The sequence below is a fragment of the Gossypium raimondii genome, chromosome 3 (assembly GCF_025698545.1).
Source record: "Gossypium raimondii isolate GPD5lz chromosome 3, ASM2569854v1, whole genome shotgun sequence".
NCBI classification, from domain to species: domain Eukaryota; kingdom Viridiplantae; phylum Streptophyta; class Magnoliopsida; order Malvales; family Malvaceae; genus Gossypium; species Gossypium raimondii.
The window spans coordinates 41,939,246-41,956,494 of NC_068567.1; the positions used below are offsets into that span (position 1 = coordinate 41,939,246).

The 17,249-nt window shown below is 34.0% G+C and overlaps 2 protein-coding genes across 19 annotated transcripts in view; one reads left to right on the forward strand and one right to left on the reverse strand.

Annotated features, from left to right (window-relative positions):
* LOC105794313 (ADP-ribosylation factor GTPase-activating protein AGD2) overlaps positions 1–7,883 on the forward strand; it is a 52,588-nt gene extending 44,705 nt beyond the window's left edge. For all 6 annotated transcript variants that reach the window (XM_012623431.2, XM_052628373.1, XM_052628374.1 and 3 more), the window contains 3 exons: positions 5,560–5,650; positions 6,118–6,581; positions 7,588–7,883. In XM_012623431.2, coding sequence (XP_012478885.1) covers positions 5,560–5,650; positions 6,118–6,581; positions 7,588–7,702 — 670 coding nt within the window. In that variant the 3' untranslated portion in view covers positions 7,703–7,883. The remainder of the gene's footprint in view (positions 1–5,559; positions 5,651–6,117; positions 6,582–7,587) is intronic.
* Positions 7,884–8,000: 117 nt separating this feature from the next.
* Positions 8,001–12,415, reverse strand: LOC105794315 (pentatricopeptide repeat-containing protein At1g51965, mitochondrial). 13 transcript variants are annotated; one of them, XR_008194465.1, is made up of 4 exons: positions 11,533–12,415; positions 9,828–11,048; positions 9,319–9,399; positions 8,001–8,262 (listed from the first exon to the last, which is right to left on the reverse strand). XR_008194465.1 is itself a non-coding variant. In XM_052628379.1 (3 exons), exons 1-2 carry the CDS (start codon positions 12,283–12,285, stop codon positions 9,843–9,845), a joined length of 1,959 nt encoding a protein of 652 aa, XP_052484339.1. In that variant the 5' UTR covers positions 12,286–12,415; the 3' UTR covers positions 9,008–9,389; positions 9,828–9,842. The 13 variants fall into 13 exon arrangements, 4 of the variants coding, with proteins under 4 accessions (XP_052484339.1, XP_052484338.1, XP_012478897.1 ...); XR_008194466.1 differs by having other exon boundaries at positions 8,244–8,262; positions 9,319–9,389; XR_001133860.2 differs by lacking the exon at positions 8,001–8,262 and adding an exon at positions 9,008–9,199 and having other exon boundaries at positions 9,319–9,389.
* Positions 12,416–17,249: the final 4,834 nt, after the last annotated feature.

The window sequence follows — 17,249 nt, forward strand, 5'->3', positions numbered from 1 at the left end:
AAAACCATTAAATTAATATGTTGCCTAAAAATTAACAAATACCGTAGGTGTTCTTCCTATTTAGTTTGCAACCTCTAAAATTTGTATCCGAGAAAGCATGTAAGCTTAATGATGAGTCTATAAGATACCAAAGACCTAAATTAGGTGTCTTTAAGGTTTTAAAGATTCTTTTAATGACTTGTAAATGAGATTTCTTAGGACAAGATTGATATCTAGCACACAAGCAAACACTAAATATAATGCCTGGTGTATTTGTGGTAAGATAAAGCAAAGAACCAATCATTGATCAATATCTACACATTTACATTCTTTATTTTTGTCAAGTTGTGTAGAAGAGCTATATTTTCAAATATTTACATTCCAAAATATAAATTTGAAAGTTTAAAAATATGATTTAGAAATTTTGAATCTTCAAATCCGAGTGGTTGTTCAACATACACTTTTCATTTATAAAACCATTTAGAAAAACATTTTAACATTCATTTTAACATTCAATTGATATAATTTAAAATCATTAAAACATGCAAAAGCTAAAAGTATTTAATTGCTTCTATTCTAGTTACAAAAGCATAAGTTTTATCATAATCTAGTCTTGTTCCTCACTGCGCTAACACTCATCTAGTTTGTTCCTAAAAACCAATTTAGTACCTATAATAGATTTGTCACAAGGTCTTTCAACTAGGGTTCATTCTATACTTCTATCAAATTGGTTTAACTCTTCTTGCATATATCCAATATTCATCATTTAATACTTTTTTTATATTTTTAGGCTCAATGAATGAGATAAATGTAACATAATTAGAAGTATTTCTAAGAAAAGGTCCAGTAGTTACCCTGTTGGATAGATCTCCCAAAATCTTACAATCCTTCTCATAATTATACTCTCTTGAATGAAGGATTTCCCTTTTCTCTAGGATAAGCTCCTTTAGAGGATCTTGTGTATGTTCTTGGATCCTTTCATTTAATGATTGATCAATTTTCTCATCATTGTTTCATATTTCTCTAGGTTGAGCTCCGTTAGAGGATCTTTAATACTTAAGAAAAGAACTCATGTAAATCTAGAGTAATGATCTACAAACACAAAAGCATATTGTTTTCCATCTAAGCTAGTAGTCTTAATTGGTCCAAAAACATCAATGTGAATTAATTGTATAACTCTACTTGTAGATACATCATTAATAAGTTTAAAAGAAACTCTCTTATGTTTGTCTTTAGCACATGCATCACATACTTTATCTAAGTTAAAATCAATTTTGGCAATTCTCTTACTAAATCATATTTAGTCAATTTATACAATATGCTCATACTAGCATGTCCTAACTTCTTATGCCACAAGAAGTATTTTCATTTTTAATCATGAGGCAAATGTTTGAATTATGCAAGTCTTTTAAATGCATCATTTATGTATTTTCTATTTTATGACTAACAAACATAATTTTATTAGACACAATGTCAATTATTTTACATCTACTTGACTCAAAAATGACATTGAACTTTTATCACATAATTTGACTAATACTTATAAGATTATGCTTAATACAGTTAACATAAACATTTTTAACAAAAATTGAAGAGTTTTTACCAATAGAGTTAATTCTTAAAATGAGTCCTTTGGAGTTGTCACCAAATGTAACTTCTCATCTATTTTTTGGCTTCAACTCAATCAAATGACTCTTGTCACTGGTCATGTGCCTTGAACATTTACTATAAAGGTATCGTGACTTTTTGCTTGAATTGCTCACATTGAAGCAATGCTCTTTTTTCTTGGAATCTTATATGGTCATAAGAAAAAAGTAGGCTTCTTTTTGCTCTTTATGAGTAACCTCAAGCTTGTCCCATATCTCCTTGGCATTAGAACAAGATGACACCCTATTGTACTCATCTGGACCAAATGTAAAAAATAGAATGTGCTTGGCTTTAGCATTGATTTGTACATTCATTTTATCTTCTTCACTCCATTCTCTTTTTCTCTTTGACACTAATTGCTCTTCTTGTTTTTGATAAATTGAGGGAAGATTCAAGATGATATCCCAAACCGGAAGATTATTCACTTGAATGAAGAGCATCATTCTTGTCTTCCAATAAGAGCAATTTGCTTTATTTAAGTATGGAGACTTTCAGATGAACTGAGATTCTTCATGGAAATTTGATCCGGAAGTGGATGCCATAGTTGTAGAATGCTTTGATGATGGTTTGAGATTTTCCGATGATCTTCTCTTGGTTGTAAACTCGTCTTTAGAGACTAGCTTTGATACCAATTGTTAGCTCAATTGATCACTAGAAATAGCCAAGAGTGGGGTGAATTGGTCTTTTAAAAATTTGTGGAAGCAAAGAGTATAAATAGAAACAATGAACACGTTGATATATAGTGGTTCAACCTCAATTGCCTACTCCACTACCTTAGCTTTACATAGTTAAGAATTTTCTCAAATTCACTAATTTAATAACTTTTGAGAATAATGTTTAATCTTACAATTTTCTTAAGATTTCTGCCCAAATTTAAGATTGTAACACCCTTAAGGTTTCTATCCAAATCTTAAGACTCAATCCTCTAAAAGAGAATAACAAATAAGCAAACAAAAAATAATCATCACAAGATTAGGATGTTTTCCAATTAAGCACAAATATAAGGAAAATACTTGAGTTGATAGGAAATACAATGAATGCTCACAAATGTTTACAAGAAGAAGATAAAAAATTGAAGCACAAAGTGATTAGTAATGGATTTTTTATGTACCTTAAAGCACTTGATATATTGTAATCTCACTTGTTGTGGTAGAACCTTTAGAAACTAGAATTTATACCCTCTAGTTGATTTCCAATCGTTGGGGATGAAAATACTAGATCATTAAATTCACTTGTAACCAAAGGTATCGATACTTTTTTTAACGAGTATCAATACTATTAGGATTTAATGTATGGTTCAGTGACCGTTAAAATTAGTTTACAACGATACCAAAGACATTTTACCAATACCTGGTAAGAGGTATCGATACGTTTTAAAAGGGAATCGATACTTTTTGTGATTGTTTAAAAATCATTAAGTCAGAACGCAAAAACGGTATCGATATCAAAGATGGTATTGATAAAAATACAATAGGTATCCATATTTTTTGAAAAGTATTGATACTTTTTGTTTTTGTTCAGTTTTTGTTTCAAGTCAGTAAGCAAGTTTGGTATCGATCTTTAAATAGGTATCAATAAAAATTGTGATTGTTTAAAAATCAAGTTATAATGCAAAAACGGTATCGATATCAAAGATGGTATCGATAAAAATACAATAGGTATAGATATTTTTGATAGGTATCGATACTTTTTACTTTTGTTCAATTTTTATTTCAAGTCGGTAAGCAAGTTTGGTATCAATCTTGAAATAGGTATCAATAAAAATTGTATGGGTATTGATACTTTATGAAAGGTATCGATAATTTTGCAAGAAACAATTTTTCAATCGATTTAAAAATGTTGCAATTAAGTTGAAAATTTTAAATCGTTTTGAACTTTGTCCCAAATTTTTTTTAAGTGTTTAAAACATTTTTTAAGATGTTTGGAAGTCTTTAAATGATTTTTATGCTTTAAACTTTATAATTTCTTTGTTCAATAACAAATTTTATTCAAAAGTACTTTTGTTTGTTATATCAAAACAATTATCAAATAAAGCTAATTTAACAAAGTCAATTTGGGTGAGGAGACACTTGAGATGTTGCATTTCATCAGAAGAGAAAGTCTCTATAGTGGCCATCTTTTTGGTTGATTTTGTGTTTTAGACAAATTCGCTTAATCCCGTGCAGACTTTACTTGTTTTCCTTAGCCTTTGGTGGGCCAACATGTAACTTCCAACAAGTTTCTTTGATATGCCACTACCCAAGTAGTACAACGCAGATGGTTTTTATCCAAGTCACAATGCAGATGCCATTCTCAATTCGCATGTAAAAGCGATCACCTTCCATATTTTTTTTGCAACTTTCAAGAAAAAAAAATGTCTTGGAAATTTGATATTTCATAAAATTGATGAGCTATGTCATCATAAGAGAAATTTTTTAGTCCCATTGATTGTAAGTGGGATAGTTCATTGTGGTCTTTCTCATGTTACCAATATTATACCTCTGCAATCTTCTAGCTTTGATGAATAATCAACACCCGTCAAACTTTACGAGACTGATTTGTAAAGAGAGATTATCAAAACTAATAGCAATAACCTTCTTGTTCTCTACCATTTTAATAAAAAATTGGTAAATCAAACTCGAAAAAGACCTTGAATAATGCACTTAACAATAGCCAATTTAATCAATAAAAGACTTTTTGACCAACACCAATTGAAGTTTGAAGTAACACGAAAGGGTTAGAAATAGCAAAACGACACTGACAACAATTGAAAGTCGAGATTCTGATGAGGCGAATTTCATGCTTTGACACGTGGAGTGCACAAAAGACATAAGGGGTGCTTGAGGCTCACATGTAGGCTAGATGTTCACCGAACTTGTAAGGTTGGCTAGCAATGGTGCTCCAATTATTTTAAGGGCAACAGTTAGAGAAGAAAAAGAGGATAAGGGAGTAAGAACCAAACTTTGTCTCTAGGGTTTGAAGAAAATGGAAAAATAAGGGAAATTGAACCTTTAAATCTGAATTTTTGGCTCTAATACCACCTAGAAAGCAAAGAATAATGAAAAATAGAAAAAATTGCTTCTATTGTGTGTTGAGAATAACAATTACATGGGTATTTATGTACACTATGTGAGCCTAAGTTAGAAACCACATTGAATATAATATCTTAATAATAAAGTTTGAAAATTTGTGAATTAGCAAAATATGATTGTCAGAATGTGATTTAGTCAACAAAACCCAACGAGTTTCTACAATTGTAGTGACAATTGTTGCAACTGGTTTCCTAATTGAGACGCAATTTGTGCAACACATGCTGCTGACTTGGCTTCTGCCACCCTTGCTTCGTACAAAGCCCTCAACTTTTCTTTGGCATTGGGATCACTTATGATGCTTAGTTCTAATACCAAGTTGTTAAGGTCACAGGTTATGAAACGAGCCAATGGGCGATTCAATTGGAAGTTTGCTTCGATTGAGGGAGCCTTTCCCTTGTTGCGATTTCTGTTAAAGAATAAATAATATAAGGAGCTCATTAAGGGAGGTCCTAACTTTAGAACTTGTCGAAGAAAGCTCCTAATTAGACTTGTTAGGAAAAGAGTTTTAAACGCATGTAATTTAGAATAAGGTTTTGCTTCTTTTATTACTTATAATCATTCCCTTAAATAGAGGTTACATAGGGTATTTTCTTTAGAATAGGAAACTAAAACTAAAAACATTTCATGCAATAAGATACTTGCTAAAATAAATGGTTCTAATATTTTTAACTTAGTTGTCTTCTTTTCCATTTTGGTGCCTTTGACATCTTGTCTTGAGGCAATTGTAACATTATGATAACCGGTAAGTTCTAAAAGCATAAATTTGAAAGCAGCTGTAGAGTTGAATTAATGATCTATAAGTGGTTAAGCTGATAACTTACAATAATTGCTTTCATTTCCTGTCCAATTCAATTCTTTGCAGAGTGGATGAATCAAATGCTATTAACACATCAGTAACAAAACCATGTCCCAAAGATGCAATTTGCGATAAAGAGAAATATATTAATGCTAAGGTATCTAGTTGGATTTTTTCTATTGATGCTCATACATCAATTTTCATTTTTCACCATCCATGCATTCTTCCTCATCTTCTTCTTTCTTGCATTGTGCCATGGGGCAGCTGGCTGGGTTTTTCATTGAGCAGGAAACATCTTTTTGCATTGTCATTGTTGCCCTCTAAATTGATTTGTGGATTGTTTTAGCTGCTTATGGGAGAAGGGAATAAATCACTACAAGATATGATATGTTGTTCTTCATATAGAAGATCATTTCCTGTTGGTTTCTTTGTTCTTTATGCCGTAAGTAATATTCAAGGCTGAAAAGCAGGTGCACTTGCACCACATGCACAGTTGTTCCATTTAGATTTCATGATTGCAGAAGGTCGTGCAGTTTAGATTAGTCTTTCATTTCTCACAATGCCATGTTCAGAACTGTTATGATTTCCAAAACATAGCCTAACATTATTTCTTCTCTTAACCAGTATGTAAACAAACTGCTGGTCAGCAGAGACCCAATGCAACTTGGAGTGTCTCAAAACTCAATAAACATCTGGCAAGCAGTTAAGGCTGATAATATACGAGAAGTATATCGTCTCATTACAGTGTCAGACACCAATATGGTAAATACCACCTTTGATGATGTTTTCAGCGTTGAGTGGTATCACCATGTTGATGCTCAAAACTCGTCAATTGATATCCAAAATGAGCACTTGATACAGAATGATCCATCAGCCTGTCAGAGAATCAAGAATTCAAATGACCCGGGGAGTTGTCTACAAGGTTGTTCACTGTTGCATCTGGCTTGCCAACGTAGCAACCCTGTAATGGTTGAGTTGTTGCTGCAGTTTGGTGCCGATATAAATATGCGCGATTACCATGGCAGGACTCCTTTGCACCATTGCATTGCTATAGGCAAGAACCCGTTGGCAAAGCATCTACTAAAAAGGTAGGTTGCATATTTTGCAAACTAAACCAAAATAAATCTCGTACTTAAGAAAAATAGATGATACCATCTAACTTACGTCCCTGAATGATAGAGAAATAATTTTAGCCTAAGTCCCAACCCAAAGGAAAACCTATTAGGTGAAGTGACCATCCATCCATATGGGTCGAGGATTGCTCCAGACCAGCTCTCTTAGCCAATTTGTGACAGCCTTATCAGGGGCCACCATGTGGTGTCTGGTGGTTTAGAACTCCTGAGTCGACATGACTGTACCTCCTGATTCACAGGGTTCCAAGGGAGTAGACAAAGACCTTGGCCCTCCCTTGGTTCCTTCAAAAACCTTTGAAACTCTACTATATCGTTTTGTTAAGAAAATGGTAAAATTCTATTTTGAACCCCTAAGAATTTATAATTTGATCCCGGCGCCTCAAATATAAAATTCTTGGCTTTGTCCCAGTGGACCAAAGTGGCTATGAAATACCATTCGAGACATCCCTGGGCTTGTTGGCTATTGGGGGATGGTCACCTTTTATATATGCCCAAGGCCAATCTAGTTTATTTACAGAAAAGTATGAGAATTGGACACACCTTCCCCTTGATGAGATGTCATTGGCAAACAGAGCTGTCATGTGGTCACATCAATTGTGCACTATACGACTGCTTAAATCTTTCTTGGAAGACCAAATTCGTTCTAGTTTGCCTTGAAATTTCTAAAATAGCGGAGAAGCTATTTGTGGTAGGGCTGTGAGAGGACTTATGGCTAAGCTATCTGTGTTAACTTCAAATGAAATAGTCCCTAAATCCGGAGATGGAAGCTTCACCACATACCATTTTATTTGATGAACCTTATTTCATACGGTCTAAAATATTGGATCATTTACGGATTATCTGCCTATAGTGCTTGGTAAAACGAGAATTATACAGGTTGGATTTCAAATTTTATTTTAATAATTTATGCATTAGTTTCTTCGTCTCATCTAAATGATTTTAATTTGTCAACAATGTGCAGAGGTGCACGGTCTTCAATTAGGGATGGTGGGGGATTTAGTGCATTAGATAGGGCTATGGAGAAGGGAGCAATTACAGATGAGGGGCTACTTATTTTGCTCAGTGAAAGCGATTGAAGAAAACTCGGTTTCCTCTTATTTGTAAGCTTGCTTTTTTTTTCATGATTTCCACTTATGTCGGCAGTTGTTGCCTATTTGCCTAATAAGAGTCTGCTATTATCTTCTAAGTTGTCAACATTTCGAATTGTTTCTCCTCTATATTTAAAAGAAGAATCCCACGACTGGTGAGTGTTGGAAACTTCCCCTTTGCGCTTGCAGTGTTATATGATCTTTTCTGTTGATTGTATGGTCAAAATTTTAGCTATATTCGTCTTCAAAGGGGAATTTACAAGTAAAATTACAATACAGCTTACAAATAATATGTGTGATGAATTAGAATTAAAATTAATTCAATACAATGCATAAAGGATTGAAAATCAAAACATATCCAAACCTAGATTAGAAAAAAATCTAGATATGAGTCACATATAGTGAAATTTAGATCAAGAATAATATGAGAGAAAGAAAACCTCACCTGACATTCAAGCGGTGAGACCTGAATTTGGTCCGTCAAAGTCTCAGTGCTTCAACATTGCCAACTACATTATCATTGGCCAACAACAATATCCATTTTTACCCTAACGGATTATAAGAGTTTACAAGTATAAATATAAATACATATAATTAAAATACAATCAGACAAAGTTTAAAAAATACGACAATTGCACGTGAAGAGATTGAAGACTTATACATTATAATTGCGTACGGTGAAACTCGAATATGGAAGCTCAAAAATTAAAAGCTTATAATAATGCAAATGCCTCATTGGCTCATTGGCTCATCATCATCTTTTTCAAAAACAATAATATATTTTTAAAAGTTTACAAGTACAAATATATTATAATTAGAGTAGACTAAGAACTGAAATTATCCAAATTAAAACTTACACATAAATCCAAACATGATAATTTTCCATAATAGTAGAATTTAAAAGTCATATTATAATTTTCTTTACGTCTTTTCAAGATCAAGTTTTGATTGAGGGGGGAAATTACTTTATTTTCCTCGGATACATTGCATTTATTTAATATAGAAAACTGAGCTTAATTTGAAGTTGGAGTCTTTTTCCCCTTTGAATGGAGCTCAAGTGTGACAGTATTAAGTTGATTACATTTTCATATCTGAAAGGGTCATATCTAAGTTAAGTAGTATTTTTTTTTTTAATTCTACTTATTAGATGAAAAGAAAGTCTTTTATACTTGTTTATTTCTCTACAAGCATTTTATTGCTTAATCCTTCAATTTCTTAACCAAACAATGATTAGGAACATTATAATTAAGATTTAATATGCTTATATATTTAAAAAGGTATTTAAAACATAAGTTTGAAAATTGCAAGCAGATCTCTACAAATATTTACTATTAAATAATTTGAAGAAAGAAGATAATGAACGTTACGTTTATGTGTGGTTTATCATACAACTCACTAATATTCTCAAAGCAACTTAGAAGTTTGCAAAAGAAGAATCCCAAAACCCTCTCCTCCAACTTCAATGCAATCATTTTAGTTTGAGTCCTACACAACGCCAACTTTTAACAAAATTGCAAGGGGACAAAATTTAATTAAAGGGAAAAAAAGTATAGGGCAAGGAGGCCTGGGAGGAGCATTCAAAAAGCTAAATGCATATTACATACCTAAAGACTTGGCTTGCAGACTTCTTATTAGTCGATGGGAAATGGTTGACACAAATTGACACCTTCTCCGGCTGTCAATAGCTTAGCAGCAAATGAACAAGAAATCAGTCAGGGCTGAAAATCAAGCATATAATCTTCTTCTATTGTAAATAATCCACGCAATGTACCAAGAAATCAATTAGAGATTCTCCAAACCAAACCACTAGTATAATAGCAAAAGACTTCTATTGCTTTCACGTCTTAGCTTGTCACCAGGACGAGGGTTTGAACCTCAACAACCCCTTCCCCTGATCAAAAAGAAATTAGATATTCTCCAACACCACCATTTGAACAAGATATCTCCCTTTAAAAAGCCTCTCCAATGAACCAGCTAAACATGATAAAACCGAACTTACTCTAGCCTTGATTCATAACTACTTGGGAGTCAACTATTTAAGTATATCAAGGGATATATTAGATTCAAAATGCTCAAATAGTTAACTGCAAAAATGGTAAATTTTGAATCTAACCTTTCTAGCCTTTCATTATTTCAAAGGGCTAACAACCCAACCAGTGATAGGATTTTGCCTCCGAACTCTAAATTTCTTTTGTGGCCCACTTTGTAGCCGTTCAAGCACCGCGTATGTAATTGAATCAGGTGTTAACCCCTGCTGTTTAAGTTTTGTATACAGATCTACTGCCTGCGCAGTCCTGCCAGTTTTCTCAAGACAGTCGAGTAAAATGTTGTATGTCACAATGTTTGGACAACAGCCCGCAGCAAACATTTCATCGAATAGTGCACAAGCCATCTCAACTTTATCTGTTTTGCCAAAGCACTCAATGAGTGTGCTGTATGTTACAACATCTGGATTTAATCCTTTCTCTTGCATCTCCTTGAACCTCATGTGAGCTTCATCAATATTACCATTTTTCCCGAGGCAATTGATCAAAGAATTATACGATACAATATCAGGTTTACAATCACTTTTCTCGAGTTCCTCAAAGGTTTTGATAGCCTCATCAACTTTCCCAGCCCTTCCAAAGCTACAGATTAGAATATTGTAAGTAAATATATCGGGTGAAGGACCCTGCTGTTTCATCTTTTCATAAAGGTCATGAAGATGGGATATTTGCTTTAGCCTACCAAGTGCAGAAAATACCATGTTATACATGAATGCATCACTATTGATTCCCTTTTCCTTAATCTTACTTAGCAGATCAATTGCCTCAGTTGTTTTACCAGCACTACAAAGGCTTTCCAACATTGAAACATATGCATCCTTGTCTCCCTTATTGTGAAAGTTCCACATGTTGCAAAATAACCGGTGAGCCTCGCTAGCATGACCCAGCTTACTCAATGTCCTTACAAGATATGCATATATTGACTTACTCATATATTTCTTTGATATTTCAATAACTTCATCTAGTTTATTAAGTCGCCCTTCCACAACCAAAACATTTAGAATCACACTGTATGTAAATTCACTGGGCCGACAACCATTCTCGACCATTTCACGGAAGAGGCTAATAACCTTGTCAACCATCCGCCCATTGGCTAGTGCCTGAATCACAGTATTATAAGTAATCGAATTAAGAGAACAGCCATTTGACACCATTTCATCAAAAAGTTTCAGTGATTCATCACATCTACCAAGTTTTCCATTCATTTTCATCATAATTGTGTACGTATAATCATCCGGCACACAATGCTTTCTTTTCATGTCTTCAAAAACCATGTACGTCTGATCAACCTGTCAAATGCTGCAGATCAGATTAGCACTTCAAGGCACTTGAAATGGATGCATTCAGTAACAATATATATATTTAAAGGGGGGAAACATGTTCTGATGCAAAATGTAAAAGTAAATACCATAATTATCAAATCTAGAGAAAGAAGTGCAATATTTTACTTCTACGTAAGACAATCATGTTCAAAATAGTGTTACATTTTAGTACTTAATTCATTTTTAGTCAATTAATTTAGATTTGCTGTTCAAGTAACTGTTTAAGAAGTAAACGCAGATAATAAGTAGCAAAAAGGAAGTAACAAAAACACCAAGAAAATGAGCCTTGAATCTATGCTTTTACAATCTACCACAGGATTTGCTTTTAAACCCCAAAATACTTGAAATCAGAAAACCAAAACAAACCATTAAGCAGTAGTCAAAAGAAAACCAAATCGAATTTGTAAGAACATATCAATCAATTAAGAAGAGACTAAAATAAAGATCAAACCTTCCCATCCTTCGCCAAAGCATTCAACAACATGTTATAACCAAAGACATCTAACTTGTAACCTTTCCTCTTCATCTCCCCATAAACCGAAAACGCTTTCCCTGAGTCAAATGACCTTAAGTAAGCTTGAACCAAGCACTTATAAGTGTAAGCATTCATATTCAACTCCCATTTCTTCACTAGCCTCATACACGTGCCCAAATCCTCAGTGTTCCCGAAAAACCCTATAAGGATATTGACAGTGGAGATGTTTCCACGTATGCCGGACTTTTCCATGTCATCGAGGAGCGACCGTACGGTGTTGAAGCGATCGGGGCGCAAGGATTTGGAGAGGATGAGGAAGAGACGAGAATAGGTGAATGGGTCGTGGCGGAAATTGGGGGACAGGGAGGAGCAAAAGTGGAAGAATTTCAAGGCGAGGGAAGGGCAGCTTAGGGATTTGAGAATGAGGGAGGCTTCATCGGTGGTGAGGGTTGGGGAGAGGGACGAAAGGTACTGTGAGAGATCGGCGAAAGGGTTGGATTGGGATTGGGATTGGGATTTGGTGAGGATGTGTGTCACTTTGCAGATGAGTTGGTAGCGTGGGATCGGGTAGCCGCGAGAGTCGGTGACGACGGTAGGAAGGGAGACTTCGGCGGAGAGGGAGCGACCGCCCGGGGAAGTTGAGGTTATTTTGGCTATGTATTTGGTCGCGTAGTGGCGGCGGCTACTGGTTATAATGTGGTGGAATCGGCGGCGGTTGGGACGGTGCATCACGGAGGATTATTATTGCGCCACTTACGATTCGCTCTACAACGGTTCTTCGCTTTTTTGGTTCAAAAAATTGAGTGAAAAATGAACTCCAAGAGTCAAGATCAAGGACTCTTTAGGACAACATCTAAACAGTGACTACAAAATTTTGGTCTGTTAAAATTCGAAAGCAATGGTTTTTAAATACATGTACGTGAGTATTCGATCGAGTCAAGTCGAGTCGAGTCGAGTCGAGTTGAATTGAGTTAAAAAATTTTAATTTAATCGAGTTGATGAATTGTATTTTAGAAATTGAATTCAATTTGAATTTTTTTCAAATCAAATCGAATCAAGTCAAAAAATCTCTAGTCGAGTTAACGAATCTTATTATTTATACAAAATATTGTGTTTACATGGATAGATTATTTAACTAGTAGACGAAGTACAATATTATTTAACTACATAAATAATATAATGGTTTTGACTTTCAACTTAATGAGTAAACATTTATCAAAACAATGTAGTTTTGCCTTTTAACTTAATGGTTTTGGCTTTTAACTTTGAAAAGGTAAATATTTATCAAAACGATAACAAAGTAGTTTTGCCTTTTAACTTAATGGTTTTGGCTTTTAACTTTGAAAAGGTAAATATTTATCAAAACGATGTACTTTTGCCTTTTCTTATTGATTTTGGATAACTCAAATTGTGTAATTCATATTCAAGTTAAATAGAAAAACTTAATTTTTATTTGAGTTGATTCAAATAACTTGATTAACTCAAATAACTCGAACTATCTAATTCAAAATTTAATTTTTTATCGAGTTTTAGAATCAAATTAGATTTTGCTCACTTTTACTTACATCACTTAATTTTCCGTTCAATTAATTGAATTATTTTACTGGCTAATTTAGCGGTATATGTCTTCTTTTAAATCAGGGTTTTAGGTCTTTTTTTTCAAAAATTAAAGAAATAGGTCATTTTTTAAGAGAGAAAAGGAAAGCGCGTCCAACTGAGTGCGCTTTCTACATCTTGGCTGGAAACAGTGTGCGTTTCCCCCAATGGTTAATTCCAATAGTAAAAAAAATTAAATGCCAAATGGTCCAAAATTTTTCTCTATAAATACCACCAAATTTTACTTTATTTCACTCACATCCTATTCTCTCAAATCTTTCTATTCTCTCAACTCTCTAAATTCTCTCGATTTTCACAAGCTCTTATTCTAAACTTTTCGATATTCTCGTTTAAAAATATTAGTTTTTTAATTATTCTGTATTTTATTCATTCAGATTAAGTTTTCACAAATGAAAACCTCTTTAATTTGTTTCGATGAGAAACACATTTTCGCCGCTCAAGTAGTAATGGTAAGATGAAATTTTAAATTTCGTTATTTTCAATTAAGTTTAATTTTTTTAATATTTTAAAATAATTTTTTTGTCTTTTATAAATAGGTGAATGATCCTGTTTTGGAAGGGATCATACATAATTTGGCAATGCCTCCAATCACCGAACTTTGTGGTTACTTGCAAGAGGCGGGATTCTTGATACATCTTGTATGCTTGGGGGATGCAAACTCGATCCTACACTCATCAGAAAGTTGGTGGGAAAATGGAGGCCCGAAACACACACTTTCTATCTTATATGCGGCGAGTGTACAATCACACTCGAGGACGTAGAGTTATAACTCAGTCTACTGGTGGATGGGTCAGTTGTCATGGAATCAACGATAGTTCTCAGTAAAGAAGACCTCTACGCGACATTATTGGGCAAGGTCTTGAACTCGTTCGAAGGTGGCTGGATACAGATGAAGTGGTTGGAGACCAATTTCAAGAAGCTTCCTCCGCACGCAACCAATATGGTCAAAGGATAATACGCCCGAGCATTCATTCTAAGATCAATCAGGGGCATTTTAATGTCTGATAAATCTCGAAATTTGGTGCACATAAGGTGACTACTACACTTAGTGGACTTCAAAGAATGTGAAAAATTGGGTTGGGGATCGTCGTGTTGGCCACGTTGTACCAGGAGTTGTGTCAGGCGACGAAATCAAATATGATCTCAATCGGTGGTTGCCTTTTCCTGCTGTAGTTGTAGGATTGGTGGCGACTACCGTTTCTACATCCCTGAATGAGCAACCCATACAAGTTCATGTTGGTGACAAGGTAAAATTATTTGTTAATAAATACGTAGTTTGTATAATAATTGTTTTTATTTATTATATGTTTGAACTAACATATCGCTTATACAGGTAGAACCATGGGCCGAGTTACGTGGGACTACCCGACCAACTGAAAGATATTAGGTTGTTGTTAGATCAACGCTCAAAAGTTGATATTAGCTACTTACTCTTTCAAACATATATTAATTATGCAATGATTTGTAAAATAAAATTTTGTAGATAACAGAATTTACTTGTTCACTTCAGTTTGAATGGATGTCATATGCCGACACCGATATCATAAATTACATCTCACCAGAATTGTTGGCCAGTCAGAGGATGTAGGACGCGAAGGTGCCGTTGATAGTGTACACGATGGTGGAAATATACGAATCAGATCGAGTGATGCGGCAATTCAGATGGAGGCAAAAAATTCAGCTGCCATTGCGACACATAAATAAGTTGCACAATGTGGACCTTCAAGGGGAGAATGACGAGGACTGGAAAGAGATTCACAAGGACTACATAGACATTTGGGATCGTAGGATGGAATTCTTACCCTTCCATGAACCATTTTTCTCAACAGACACTGTGGCCTGTTTAGAGTACATGTCATGGTTCAAGTCGCCAGAATGTTGTATCTACTATCGGTGGAGGCGAGGAGTAGGCACCTTCATTAGAAGAGGCAACGACGACCACCCCAGCAATGTAAGGCCAGACACGGTCACACGATGGGTTCGTCATCGACTCCGACCAAAGAACCGCCGTCTATGTCTACACAATATCTCGGTCAATTAACTCCACTTATTCTTATTCATTTCACTAACCCCGTGTTTTCTTACAAGCACCGCACTACGTAGCACCGCACGTCCATGGTTCTTTTGTTCCTGCATGTACATATTTTGGGGCACTGATGTAAACTCGAAATTATATAGGGTTTTCTATATGTTTTTACCACCTTTTTACTTAATTATTATGTTTATCTCGAGTAATAATTATCGAAATAAGTGAATTTTACTTAATTAGTAATTTTAGACATGATTTTCATGCATATTTTATATTAATTCATGTTAATTTATTAATGTATGTATTTTTCACTATGTAGGTAGTATATGGAAACATGATTTAAATAAATAAAAGATGACCATGCACAAATTATCCATGTGGACGACAAGACCATGCAATTTTGGGCATGGGGACAAAAACATAAAATCACTAATAATGAGATAAAATCACTTATATGCACAAAACCTTGCTCGGTCGAACCTTTTACTTCAACTACGATCTTTTTCTTCTTTCTCCCTATTCAGCGGTAAGCTAATGAAGATGATGATGATGATTTTGTTTTATTTTAGTTTATCTTTTCTTATTTACTAATTTACTATTTTACCCTTATAATTAACCTTAACATATAACCAAATGATGAACTAAACCATCCATTATTTCTATTAATGGTCTAATTCCATTTTAAAGCCTACAAATCATGAATTAATATTCATTTAATACAATTGACTAATAGCAATTGACTTTTGAAGTTTTTATGATTTAGTCCTTTTATTTAATTAACTATATAAACGTTAAAATTTTCAAACCAAATTTTAATACGAAACTGTAATAATCATATAAATATTAAATAAATTATAAAACACTGACTCACTTATCGAAATTGTGGTCTCAAAATTACTATTTTCGACACCACTAAAAATAAGTTGTTACAAGAAGAGTCATTTTGTATGTGTAATGTATAAATATCATAATGTTTTCTCTGGAACTCACTAAGTTCGATGAACTTAATCCATTTATCTTCCCTTCTCAGGACCACTGAAGAAATAAAAGAACCTTTAAAGACTACGCTAGAGGATACAAACTGTGTGATGATTATAGTGATTTTGTATTATTCATGACAAATAAGGGTGGCATCAAGGCTTGAAATTTAAAGAACAATATTTTGTAACTAAAAATGTATCCGTTAAACCGTGCTCTTTCCTTAAATCTTTACAATGAATTTTTATGGTTTAAAAGTGTTTGGGTCCTAAGGCTTAAATGTTTTATATATTACTACTATAGCATATACCTGACTGTTTTTGTAAACCTGAGGTTTCGCCAATTACATTTTTCTAAAGAAAAGACTTTAAGGTTGTAACGCACCATTCTTGAATCCTCCTTAAAGGTCGGGAATGGGGTGCTACAAGTAAGGCTTTACAAAATACGTAACATAAACATCACAAAAAAAGCCAGAGAGGCTTAGTCGAATACGCCATGAAGGTCTTACAGAATACACCACTAAGGCATCATAGAGAATTACGTGTTTACTATCTCGTTAGACCAAATCAGAAAGTGTTGTGGGTTTCCTCCCACATGGTCTTATACTTAACTTCATGTCGTGATCTGTCATTCCAATTCATATTTTATTGGAGGCATCACCATGAATATTCTCATAATCATGCTATGGGTATCAGCCATATGGACTTAGACGTTCTAATGTCGTGATCTGTTAGTCCAATCTTTGTCTTACTGGAGGCATTACCATGAGTGTTTTCGTTGTCATATAATATCATAGGTTTCTACCACATGGACTTACACATATTTTTACATTGTGATCTTAACAATATAATTATCCTACTAGAGGCATCACAAATGGATGTTTTACTCAGAAGTTACTTACCCAGATTTGTTCACATACTTCTCTGATTTTTAGTTTCTCATATTAAATTTCACATGCATACTTACCATTTAACTTCTTATTCAAACAATACCTAATCATATCATCATTACACATATAGAATGTTTACATTACTTCGCATACACACTAACCAATTATCCGAGATGTTAT